At 45.1% G+C, this 13,570-nt stretch overlaps 1 protein-coding gene across 14 annotated transcripts in view; it reads right to left on the reverse strand.

Annotated features, from left to right (window-relative positions):
- Positions 1–9,734: 9,734 nt before the first annotated feature.
- GNB1 (G protein subunit beta 1) overlaps positions 9,735–13,570 on the reverse strand; it is a 72,334-nt gene continuing 68,498 nt past the window's right edge. For 5 of the 14 annotated variants that reach the window (XM_083752797.1, XM_083752790.1, XM_083752802.1 and 2 more), the window contains 2 exons: positions 12,499–12,610; positions 9,735–11,749 (listed from right to left, as the gene is read on the reverse strand). In XM_083752797.1, coding sequence (XP_083608923.1) covers positions 12,504–12,610 — 107 coding nt within the window. In that variant the 3' untranslated portion in view covers positions 9,735–11,749; positions 12,499–12,503. Of the gene's footprint in view, positions 11,750–12,494; positions 12,611–13,570 lie in introns of all 14 variants that reach the window. The other 9 variants (XM_083752798.1, XM_083752796.1, XM_083752801.1 and 6 more) reach the window with 5 other exon arrangements.

Here is a 13,570-nt window from a genome sequence, read left to right on the forward strand (position 1 = left end):
TGGGGACAAGCAGGCAGGCAACAAAAGAAGACCTTGCAATTGCTTTATGGTTGCCAAGAGCCTTGTGCTTCTACGTTGGAAGGTTAAAACTCCAACCACCATTACACAGCAGTCTTACTGCCCTTCCTGCAATTTTGTTTGGATATCTAATTGGGGAAAATGGACTGCTTTGATTAATAGATAGGTTTAAATTAGGATTGATGGATTATTTTTACTGTTAATGGTAGCCGACATTTCTTTTCATTCTGTGATATTTGCATATTATTATTATTATTAAAAGGATTAAATGCAGTTATGGCAGACAGGTTTAGTGCAACCTTTCTGAAAACAGAAACAACGCTTCATTCCATACCAGTTGCACTTATTTCATAAGACTGGCAAGAACATCGGAGCTAAGTTAAGAAGGGATTTAATCCGAAATAAACATTCTTAGGGGCAGTTTAAGCCAAGATTTGGTGGTCGGACAAATCTCATAGGAAGCTGTAAGAGGGGAAAAGGTCAGGGTGTCTCCCGTAATGGTCCTATCGGAAAGCCACTTTTCATAGACTTTCACTGTTAAACCTTGTTCATAATACAGGGTGGGGAGACCAAATTAGGCCAATAAAAAAGTTCGGGACTCTAAAAAACGGAAGCACTTCTCACACAACGCATAATGAAAATGATACTCGCTTTTTACAAGACACGCTGACAGCTTTCAAGAGGGATTAACCTTTATTTAGTGTGTGTATCTATATACTGCTTTTAGGAACATAGGAAGCTGTTGTGTACCGATTCAAACCGTTGGTTCATCTAGCTCAGTATTGTCTACATTAACTCACAGCGGCTCACCAGGGGTTTAGGCAGGGGGACATTCCCAGCCCAACCTGGAGATGCCAGGGAGTGAACCTGGGACCTTTTGCATGCAAAGCAGATGCTTGGCCACTGTTACACTCCTTCCCTGCTCCCATTTCCACAAGTACCTGGAGAATATTCACTCCAGCAATTTATAAAGCAATTTATAAAGGACATCCCACCCATTCTCCAAAGGGGCTCATTCCTTGGAATGAGGGTTGAAACTGGAAGAGAAAGAGTTCTGCTTTTTGCTGCATCCTAGAAAACTGGGTTGAATTCTATTTCCCTTGTATTTATGCTAAATGACACTGTTTTCATCTGCCATCTATCAGAAACAGATATTTGAGAGGCTGCAAATGTACTGAACATCAATAGCTTCGCTTTCATTGTCTCTCCCCTTTCATCGCCTCTCTCCTCACAGATTAATATTCTTTTCATTTATACCTATTTTTATACCTGCCAGGTCCAGGTGGCCGAGATCACAGATGCGTTAGAAATCCTACCCAAATAAGAAAAAAAAGCTGCTTCTCCCCGGTTTGGAGGGTGACCAAAAACAAAAGGGGTGGGAGAAGCGTCCAAAAGAAAGAAAAATATAATAAAACTCCTTACCTTTCCTTTACTGCCTCCTGGTTTCTAAAAGAAGCAGGAAAGGCTTTGCTCAAATCCTTGCTGCTAAGTAGAGTCAAGAAAAAAGGATTAGGTGCTTTGACTTAGCCTTGCCCATGAGTTTAGATAAAATACCCCAGATAAAATGACTAATCAGGGTGCCTAGACCTCCCTCCTCAATAAATAATTTTTAAAAAAGCTTTTTCATGATACAATACAATAAAAAACAAACTAGAAGTAAAGAAGGAAGGAAGGAAGGAAAAAATGCAAAGCCCTCTCTCAAATGTAGATCTTAACCCTTGTCTCATACAGAAAGGGGTGAACCCTCCCAGCTCTCACCTGGGAGTTTCCCTTCCTTCTTTCCAATCTCCCAGCCTTGGAGATCTTCCCTTCCCTTCCTCTCACTTTCACCAACCATCTATCACCTTCACGTGTGTATAATTCCCTTAGTGACCCAGAGTAGAGATTGTTTTGTTCTGGAGATGGGGAAAATGTTGGAAGAAAAATACAAAATTGTTTCACAAGTGCCACCCTTGAAGATCCCAAATACTGGCAAACTGTTAAGAAATACTATGCAGTGGCACCCCCTAGTGGGGTAAGGGAGCAATTGTAACCTCACCTGTCTTTTGTAGCAAAAACAAGCCGGAATCTTGTGGCAGCTTATGCCATAAAGCACGTCCAACACACATTTAAAGCACCTTTCTTCCCTCCCCCCAAAATTCCTGGAACTTCAGTCCTGTCCCTTGTCCCACAGAGCTACAATTCCCTGCACCCTTAGTACACTATAGTTCCCCAGACTCTTTGGGGGGAAAGTCACGCACTTTAAATGTGGACTGAATGTGCTTTAAATGTGTGGTGCAGACTGTTCCTACAACCCTAACCAGAAGTAGATACTATCTGAGTTTCCTTGAGGCATACTCCCCAGGAAAGTGGGGTTAGGATTGCAGCGTAATCAATGTTTTGGAGCATCTTATGTTCTTATTTAAAAAGGCACGCGGGTGGCGCTGTGGGCAGAGCCTAGGACTTGCCGATCAGAAGGTCGGCGGTTTGAATCCCCATGACGGGGTGAGCTCCCATTGCCTGGTCCCTGCTCCCGCCAACCTAGCAGTTCGAAAGCACGTCAAAGTGCAAGTAGATAAATAGGTACCTCTCTGGCGGGAAGGTAAATGGCATTTCCATGCGCTGCTCTGGTTCGCCAGAAGCGGCTTAGTCATGCTGGCCACATGACCTGGAAGCTGTCTGTGGACAAACACCAGCTCCCTCAGCCTATGGAGTGAGATGAGTGCTGCAACCCCAGAGTCGGTCATGACTGGACCTAATGGTCAGGGGTCCCTTTACCTTTACTATGTTCTTATTTAAAACATAAGAAGATCCAACTAGTCCAGCACTGTTTTTTCCACAGTCGCCAACCAGATTCCTCTGCCAACCAGATTCCTCTGGGAAGCCAACAGAGAGTCATACGACAACATCAAATTCATCTTTATCTGAGAAGCTATCCTTTCTTTTTAAAAAGAGAGAAAAGACAACTGCTATACTCCAACTGGGCAGCAGGTGGCAGAAGCAGCTGCTGTTTTGCCTTTGATCCCCACCCATAAGGCGAAGCCCAGTGGCACAAGTTCCACATCATTGCTATTTCCAGCCGGAGGCAGCTCCTCCCTGCCACCCACCCTCCCATGCTGCTCATGCAGGATCTCTGCAGTATGAATAAGAGAGCGTATCAGCAGTGCAGACTGCAGGGGTAGCAGAGCAGCCCTTGTCTTGTCACATGCAAGCGTCATAGAGCAGGTGGGGGGCGGGACCTTTGTCCCGCCAGATGAGCACACATTCAACTCATTGCTCCACCTACTTTTGCCTCTAGCCTCCCTGGTCACTGGCAAGTGGCCCTCAGAAGGTTACCAAGAAGGAAATGCGGCCCTCGGACTAAAAAGCTCCCCCCACCGCTGCTTAAGAACCTCTGCAACAAGAATACAGTAATGAGCTAGATGGGCCAGTGGTGGGATTCTGTATAAGGCATCTTTCTATTTCTTCCCTAGAGGGGAAGAGTAGGGTGGAGCTTTAAGGGGCAGGTGAAGAATCATGTAATCTCCTTTGAACCCGTGCATAGTAAAATAAATAAAGTGTGTGTGTGTGTGTGTGTGTGTGTGTGTGTGTGTGGTACCTGGGGTGTTAGGGGGTGGCTAACACCTTCTGGTAGGAGACATGTTATGCTGTTTCTGGGGTTATGTGTCCACCTTTGGTCCCCACCCTGCACTCAGCTCTCACCTGTGGCTCCAAAAAGCTGTTGGCATGCGACAGCAGCCACATCCTGAGAGCGGCTTCAACTGGCTGGCTAAACCAGCTGTGGGTAGCTGTTGGGTCTCAAACCCTTGGTGAGTTAGGGACTTCCCCTGCATACAAAGACAGGATCTGGCATATTGAGCAGATGAGACCAATACAGTTGTACCTCTAGTTGCGGACACAATCCGTTCCCGAAAAGTCTGCAACTGGAGTGGCGCTTCTGCGCAAGCACGATAGATCGCTTCTGTGCATTGTGCAAAGCACACAAAACACTTCTGCGCATGCACGAAGCATGCAGAACACTTCCGGGTTTACCGTTTTGCAACCCGAAAAGCCGCAACGTGAAGCAAACGCAACAAGAGGTATAACTGTAGTGGGTCCAACAGTCAAGAAGGTGGTTTCTGCAGAATGGGTTCATCAGAGTCTCTCTCTTTCTTTTTTTATCTGTGTCTGTGTAAAATGCTCAGTCTCCATTTTCTTAAGGTGCAAAATAGCCCCAATGCAGAAATTCAATGCACAACAATTTAGTGGAAGCCACAAATCACAATTCAAAAACTATTCAAAACCAGCTTGTAAGACCAAGTAATACTAAATAATCAGTATCAGCATTAAACAATTCAACAGACCAATGCGTTATAAATATTTCATCAATATAATCAGCACCATCAAAATGGCAAATGGGGGGTACTGAATTACGATAGTTATGTCACCAAAATGGGACTAGTAAAAAACGAGGGTGGGGTTCACTGCTCGGGGGAACCCCAAGGTTTGCAAAAGTAGGCAACGGGGAAAATAAGGAAAGGACCAAAGAGGGGAGGAAACGAATATACAACCCAAAAAGTCAGCTGAGAACGCTTAGTGACCATGACATGCTGAACATCTGTTTAGGGTGTGTCAATGATGGGAAACTAGGGAGAGGAAAATGTAATGGAGTGTCCTGGAAGAGGGGCATGGCTGGCTGGCTGGCTGGCAGGCATGCTGAACAGAAATATGCCACACTGCAGGCAGGCCCTGCTTGTACATCTACGACCCATCTCAGCATACAGAAAATGTGCAGGATTGTGCCGTGTGTCTTGCTCATTGCCAGCAACCTGTGGGCAGAGACTTCCCTGCTTCTGCTTTGTAAAGTGCTGTGGAAGCATCATCCCCTCCCAAAGTGTGGGGCAAAAACCAGGCCAACACTATTCCTCCCCGTCCCCCAGGAGAAATGACCTGACCTTTTAACTCCTGTTTAGGAGTTGGGGCTGCCTAGCCATTCAAGCACAAGAGACCCTAAATAATGTATCAAGAGCAGCTGCTAGCAATGCTTTTGATGCCCATTGGTTCTGACGGAGCTGGAAACCTCAGCTTGCGCCCAAGCAGTGGCTGGTAGCTGCTCCTGGGAGAATCCTCTCCATCCCACTCAAAAGGAGCAAAGTCTGGCTGCGTCTTGCCTTCTCAGGTTTAATTAAGCATCTTTGCAGCGGAGTCTAGCCTCTATATGGTTTGTGCCATCTCCAAACCCGCTTACCCAGATGCCAGCCCCTCCTTCCTTTTTCAGCTCTTGATTTGTGCTTTGGCCTGACCTGCCAAACTCCTGAGTCAGGTCCTTTGGTCCATCTTAGCTGAATAATGTCTACACTGACTGGCAGCAGCTCTCTAGGATTACAACATTAAGCCTTTGCCAGCCCTAACTGGAGATGCCAGGGACTGAACCAGAGACCTTCTGCATACAAAGCAAATGTTCTGCCTCCGAGCTATAGCCATGCACTATTTTAACAAACCTGCAATGCACATAAAGCTGTTATAGTTGCAGGGACTGTGTTGTCTGCTTAAGCTCAACTACTGGAATCAGGCTCCCCACTGGGTAACTAGGTAAAGGTACCCCTGCCCGTACGGGCCAGTCTTGACAGACTCTAGGGTTGTGCGCTCATCTCACTCTAGAGGCCGGGAGCCAGCGCTGTCCGCAGACACTTCCGGGTCACGTGGCCAGCATGACGAAGCTGCATCTGGCGAACCGGCACCAGAGCAGCACACGGAACGCCGTTTACCTTCCCGCTATAAAGCGGTACCTATTTATTTACTTGCACTTAAAGGTGCTTTTGAACTGCTAGGTGGGCAGGAGCTGGGACCGAACGATGGGAGCTCACTCCGCCGCGGGGATTCAAACCGCCGACCATGCGATCGGCAAGTCCTAGGCGCTGAGGTTTTACCCACAGGCTTATTAACGGGGCTTTTACAGAGTGTTTTTTTAAAAAAAGTTTTCTTTCCTCAACTTTCAGGAAACAAAACCAGAAGAAATAAAAGCATAGTTAAGCAGCGGGGGTTGTTTCTAATGCTAGTTGTACTCAAAACAGGCACATTGAAATTAATGGCCATAGCTAACTTGTGTCCATTGATTTTAGTGGGTCTACTACTGTAAGTAGAAGTTAGGAACAGAGGAAGCTGCCAATGTACTGAGTCATTAGGGCATCTAGCACAGCATTGGCTACACTGACTGGTGGCAATATTCCAGGGTTTTAGACAGGGAATGTTCCCAGGTTTGAAACCTGGGGTTTTCCTGCATGAAAAGCAGATGCCCCACCACTGAGCTGCAGCCCCAAGTTAGTTCGATGCAATCCTGAACGTTCATCACACACCTGCATTGACCATACCTTTCAGATGCCCTTTCCTTTGCCCAGTTTGGTATTAATAAAGTAGGTCTCCGGGAGATACTTCAAGGAGCAGGATGCTCAATCCAACCTCTGCAGCTTCTCGTGAGGTCTTTTCAGGAGGGGGCAGGAGGTTGCTTGTTGTCTCTCATGGGAAATCAAAACCCAAAACTCAGCAGCAAAACATTCAAGAGGGCAAGAAGAGGAAGGGGGGAGGTGCTGCGTGTGGCTGGCGTTTTGCTAGTCTGAGTCATCCCTCTTTAATATGGAGTTACGTGTTTTCTTATTCGAACTTGTCTCCAAGTTCACTACGGTGCTTTAATTGGTTTCCAGAAGGATTGATTTCTCTGCAGGTTGGGGGCTGGGGAGGAAACCAACCAACTGGAAAATAGCAACTAAATTTGTAACATTTTAAATTCTTGATAGATCGCTGGAATCGAAAGCCCGGTACGTAGTAGCACATTTGCCTTTTGACAGCTTCCTTGTTAAGATGATTTGATGTATGCTCTTCTTCGTAGGTTACAGGGGCTGGGTTACAAATGTGTTTTTCTGGCCCGGTAGAACTGTCGACTTGAGGCAGTGCTGCCTATTGCCTATTTGGGCTGGTTAGAGTGGACGGCAAGGAGCCGCAGAAATAGGGGGTGGGAGCCAGACACAATGACAAAGCCAATGCATTTTAGTTTAGTCCCCATCCTCTCCCTGCTGAGTTCTGCAAGGGGAACTCAAGAGACTAAGGCAGTAGTGGAATCCACTGCCTTGGCTGGTTTTAAGAAAGGGAGGCAGGCAGCAACTGGCTGGGGTTGGCAGTGTCCCATTTGCCTAAATGGATCAGTCTTGACTGCCTTTGCCAGAACGTCTTTTTCATCTCCTGTTCAATTATAGATGCCAAGGATTGAACATTGGACCATCGGCATGGAGGGGTGGCAATTGAGCTATGCTCCCTCTCTTAGAGTAGCAGAGGAACATTAGCCCATCGTTTTCTACCCTGACCGTATCTCTTAAGATTCCCAAGCAGAGATGGGCCATTTTTGTCTTTGGTTGCCAAGAGTTAGATTTAAAGCCTTCTGTGGCAAAATCAGGTGCCCCAATACCAAACCATGTCCCCTCCCCACGCCACGCAGATTCAAATTGCTATTCCTAAAGAGCCGTTCTTAACATCTTCTGACACTGAAATGCAGTTTGTGGAGGAGAAAGTGGAGGCTGTGGACCCGTGGGAGGGTTGAAAACCCATCATTTTCCAAGGGGCAGCCAGAGCAGATGGTGCCATTTACAGATTTGTTGCATTAAACAGATTCTTTGCTCTCCACTTCCAGCTCCCCAGGTAATCGCCTTCGAGGGTCAGCCGTGTCAGGCAGCACTAATCTAAAGCAAATGACTGATGAATAATTAAGGGAAGAAGCGGCGCTTTTGTTTTGAAACCATTGGGCACTGTTACCACCACCAAGAGCTCCACCACATTCAGTGTTTTTAAGGCTCAACACCCCTTCTCGACACAATTATTTTTTTATAAAAGGGATTTCTGCTTTCTTGCAACATGCAAGGTGAAATGTGTGCACATTTCTAGCTAACCTGAATTTAAGGGTCGGAGCCTACCTTCAGTCCTATTCAAAGTAGACCCACTGAAATGAATGGCCATGACTAACTTAGCTAGCTGCTAATATTAATGGGTCTACATTAAGTAAAGATAAAGGTACCCCTGCCCGTTCGGGCCAGTCTTGCCAGACTCTAGGGTTGTGCGCTCATCTCACTCTACAGGCCGGGGGCCAGCGCTGTCCGCAGACACTTCCGGGTCACGTGGCCAGCGTGACAAGCTGCATCTGGCGAGCCAACGCAGCACACGGAACACCGTTTACCTTCCCGCTGGTAAGCGGTCCCTATTTATCTACTTGCACCCGGAGGTGCTTTCAAACCGCTAGGTTGGCAGGCGCTGGGACCGAACGACGGGAGCGCACCCTGCCGCGGGGATTCGAACCGCCGACCTGACGATTGGCAAGTCCTAGGCGCTGAGGTTTTACCCACAGCGCCACCCACATCCCTGGGTCTACATTAGAGTAGGCTTAACACTGGATACAACCCTAAGTCTCAGAGGGCTGCATTCTTGCCTGGGAAATCTTTTAGAGGGGCCAGGTGCAGTGGTGCATGGATCAATCATTTTAAGTGTTACCTTTTGTACAGTAGGCTAGTTTCTGAACACACCCTTCTGTCTCCTCTATCCAGGCAAGCAAGAGGCATTGTCAGAGATTGGAGGCACACTCCAGCCAGGCATTAACATTAGAGGAAGCATAGTAGAGCTGATGAGGGGTGTGGCCTGTACCTGAGGTTCCCCACCTTAAAAAAAAAAATACTACTACTGGGGCACTCTGGGAGTCATTTCAGTTAATTAGCAGGGTAAAAGTCCTGTAAAAAAAACAAGAATCTAGACCATACCTACAAAAGACTGGCTAGTGATGGTTCCATTCCTACTTAGTGGTTTACAGGTGGTGGTGCAGCTAAGTTGCTCACATGAGCAAGATGGTCTGAGCACATAACCCCTACCCTAGCCTGACTGCACTGGCTACCAGCTAATTTCCAGACCCAATTCCAAAGTGCCAGTTTTGAGCAATAAAGCCTTAAGCAGTTCAAGACACCAATACCTCAAGGGATGCCTCTTCCCATATGAACCGATGCGGGCCCTGCGTTTGTCATCTGAGCCCCTTCTCTGTGTGCCCCTTCCAGGAGAGGTCCAGAGGGTTAGGCCTTTTCAGAGGTGGCTCCCCACTGGTGGAAATATCACTCCAGGGAGGCTCTCCTGGTACCATCATTAGGTGCCAGGCAAAAACATTTCAGTCTGCATCCATCTGCCTCAGGAGACAATGGAGTGCATCTCTGGGGTGAGTTTACATTTTTCTATTTTGTCTTTATGCTGGATTTATTGCAGATCTTACTATTGTAGTAAGTTGTGGGGTTTTTTTGGCGGGGGTTGAGAAAGTGACTATCACTAATACTAAGTTAACGACAAGGGCCTAAGGTGGGTAACAGGCATAGATATTGCATATAAATTGATATAACTGAGGTTGGAGGGGATCCAAAAGACATACTCTAAGCAAACAGCATTATCCCAACCCCTTCCCTTCTGAAGCAGAGGGATGACAATGCTCTAGGCAATAAGCCATGTTCTAGAAGACCAAGCTACCACCTCCTCACACTCCACTTCAGGTCAACAGTTCATATGACCTGAGGAATATTCCATCCCAGCTCCGGATGTGGGGATTTCTTAGTTAATTTGAAGTTGCAGTTTTGACTCCTGCTTGTAAGAGTTGAGGGCAATGTACAATAAGGTTGGCTGCCATTTTGGAACCATTATGATCTCAGTTCCAACTTGGGAGAGAAAAACAAGCGGCCCAAGACAACTCATGTCAAACTGCTTTATTACATCTTAAATAACAGTACATTTTAATATAGTATCTATCTTGCATCCAGCTTTCTTGAAGTACACTGACTTTAAAATTAAATACAAAAGGTGAAGGATACAAGGGTGTGGAGAAAGCTCTACTGAGAATAGTTCCATAAAGGGGGGAGGGCGCAGGGGAAGAAGAGGGGGTTTTTTCTTCATTTTTGTTGTTTTTTGAAATGCCAAATCCAGGCCTAAAAACGCACAATTACAGCACATTTTGTACAGAGTGTTGCCAGAGGGAGGGTGGGGAGAGGAAGAGACACACCCCAAAATGGATAATAGCCATTGCTGTAGCAAAGGGGTGGGGGGAGAATTCCAGTACAGTGAAAAAGAGAGGAACAACGTTAGACAGAGTAATTTGCTGCCCAAAGCGCTGTTTTAGATTTTTTTTTTTTGTATTTTTCTTTCATTTTCAAAACACAAAGCCAGGAATGGTTGCTTGTTAGGGGAAAGGAAAATCTAACCTGATAAAAAGGGCTCCTTTGACTAAAGTCAACAGGCATGTTAGGAATTTAAAAGCATGTTATTCCTCTCCCTTCCCCACCCTAGAATCAAATCTACAGTGATTGTTTAAAGTAAGTGGTTGGGTTTTTTTTCCTTTTCCTTTCAAATTAAGAATAGTGATTTATCTATCACACTACTCCAGAATGTGCATAGCTCAGTACTTTCCATCCTTTTGTTTTAATGCACAGAGTAGCAACAGTAAATGAGGAGATCAGCAATGGTTACAGCTTTTTTTTTTTCAAATTAAAAAACAAAACAAAAAACAGGTTATTTCTTGAAAGAAAACACATAAGGACACATTAGTCTCATATGCACTTGAGCATTTCTACAGCATGCGATTCTAAAGAGTAATCCAACCCAATATGGCAAACCAAAACAAATTTTCTCTCTTTCCATTGTTCTTGTTTAACTTAGAAAGTTTTTTTTAAGATCATTATTTCCAAAAACATTAATTTGTACATTGTTTCATACACAAAGAATTGATGGAATAGCCAAGCGCTGAACAGGTTTCTCTTTTCAACACCTCCCACCCCCCCAGAAAAAGCCCAAATCCACAGAATCTTGTTTGTTTATTGAGATTATGGGGTAGTGTTAGGCTATGAAGCACCCTCCAAGTGGGCATAAGAAATCCATACTATGCCAAAATAAGAGAGTAATAACATGTGAGGTGGGGTGGAAAAAACTAGAGTTTGCATTTTGTTACCCATAAAAGGTGATTTTAAAAAAAACATTCAATACCATGTACAGCGTGTGCTTGGTTATCTTAACATTATCCTATATATGCAGTATTTGTGCAACAATTTGTGACACTAAGACAGAAATAATAATAATAATAAAAAGACTTCAGGGACTAAATTTACAGCATTAACAATCCCAGATGTATCTGGGTTTGGACTCCCTTGTCTTGGCTTGGCTCAACAATTGACCATAAAATCAAATTGCACGAAAGAAAAAAAAAGGAAATGGAAATATGGACAAAAAGTAGATATCAACCCTGCTACAAACACGACTTCAAAGTTTGAAAGTGAGATAAAACAAGGCCCTCCCACCCCCAACTCATAAAGTCAGTAAAACCAAATCAATGGTTTGCAATCTTTAAACTACAGTGAAAGTTAAAAGTTGTCTGCTTCACAATGATTTTTTTTTCTCATTTTTTGTCTGGACATGCTTAAACAAAGTGTGTTTTTTTCCTTTAGTTTTCTAGACGAAAGGTGGTCCCAAAAGGAATGCACAATTTTACTTCTTTTTCTATTTTGTATATAACCACAGAAATTCTTCTTTTAGAGATAATTGTGCTCTTCATTTCAGCAGTAGGAGACGTGAAAGATCTTGCCCTTTGGTGGCTGGGTAAGATGGGAGGGGGGAGGCAAAGGGGGGTGTCCAAGTTAGTATGGTTGGATTGGATACATTATTTTAAATTTTCAACCGTTGGAAAAGTCTTCCAGTCAGCGTGGAGTCCACTGCTATTCTGACACAGAACACATACAAAAGGTTTTGTTAATGATCATCATCAGTAACTTCTAATGCTAATCCTTTCCCTCTCTTCCGAATTATTTTAAAACCAACCTGGACCTTGCATTTATACTTAAGATTTTTTCCCAGATATTAAATCCATTACCCTATTCATTTCCTATCAAAAGCTAGTTTCACAGCTATGTAACGATACAACACGTTTATTTACTCACTCCTTAGAATTCGCTCAAGCATCAACTCAGCATGTTAAGAGAGACCCGGATTTACATTAACAAGGACATTTAATCTGTATTATGTACTCTGGATTAAATCATTTTATGGACACCAGGCTGCTTCTGCGCACAGCTCCCACACCTGCCTGGGGGTGAGAAGAGTTGGGGGGGGGAAATATTTCAATGTGAACACCCTTGAACGTCTACATGTAAGAGTCCTGCTGGATCAGACCAAAGACCTAGGTAGTCCAGCATTTTATTTCCTACAAAGGCCAATCAGATGCCATTGGGTAGCTCAGAAGCAGGAGAAGAGGATAACAGCACTCTCCCACTGTGGTTAGCCACCAACTGGCATCCTGGAGCCATCAAGCTTTGTAAGCCAATGAGCACTTTACACTTCATGAACACATCCCAATCATAGAAGCCTAGAAAGAGGAGACAGCCTCAGTGTGTGAGAGAAAGGGGTGGGGTAGGGAGAGAGCATGTTAGACCCGCCCCCCCAATCTTTTTTTTTTTTTTTTAAGGTACCTACAGACTTTAGTTCCAGATCTTGAGGAAGCTATCCCACGATCCTGTTGCCACCGCCATGCCATCATCAGTTACACCTAAGCAACTGACACGGTTATCATGGCCAGCTAGGACGCCTAGAAATTGAACATAGAAACAAAAGCAAAAGAGTTTCAGATTCTGCATCTTCCAACATCAAGAGAAATATGCAAAAAAATAAAAAAGTATAAGTGGAGCCTGTTACTTGGCTCTCAGGATTTAAGTTGTTCTTTGGTAATTGGGAGAAAGCAACTTTCAATGACAGTGATGCACAAGCGCTCCCTTTTCAACAGGTTTACTCAGCTGTTCCAGTCTGGAGGTTCTTTATGCACATGGCATGCCCCAGATGTACAAACCTCTCTGCTAAACTGAGTGAAAGGAGAAAGCTTTGGACAAGCATATCTCCTTGCACATCAAGTGCTGCCCATACTATGACATTCGCAGAGAAACTGTTGTACACAGGATCTCAATCAGAGATGTTCTGGAGCTTTCAGTTAAAGCGAGTGAGTACACAAATTGCAGCCCATCATGGTTCCAAGCTGGCTGTCACACTAAAAAACCAAAGAGTGAAGCCGTCTGCACAAGGCATAAAAGGGCAGCTACAGAAACCTCAATGAAGTCTGAGTCAGCAGCATCTAAGCCTCAAGCACCAGAATCCTACACATTATGAGAGATAGCCAAAGCCTGGAGACCAATGGCATGATGGAGAATACAGTTGAACCACTACTTACCACCGCCTCTTCTTACAGTCATTCCAAGTTGCAACTGCGGCAAACCCGGAAGTAAGCGCAGGTTTGCTGCCGTCTGCGCATGCGCAGAAGTGGCAATCGCCATTCGCGCATGTGCAGGAGTGGGCAATCACCGTTCATGCCTGCACACAATGGTGCCTCTCCCAGCAACCTGTTTTGACCTCCAGATGGACCTCCGGAACGGATTATGGTCACAAACAGAGGTTCCACTGTGCATGCTGCCACACAGAAACCAGGTCCAAATGGCAGGGGGCTATTTTGGTGCAGATAATTGTCAAAATGAACAGGGTGTTTATGACTGAGGACAAA

Source organism: Podarcis gaigeae (assembly GCF_964106915.1).
Source record: "Podarcis gaigeae genome assembly, chromosome: 8".
NCBI lineage: Eukaryota > Metazoa > Chordata > Lepidosauria > Squamata > Lacertidae > Podarcis > Podarcis gaigeae.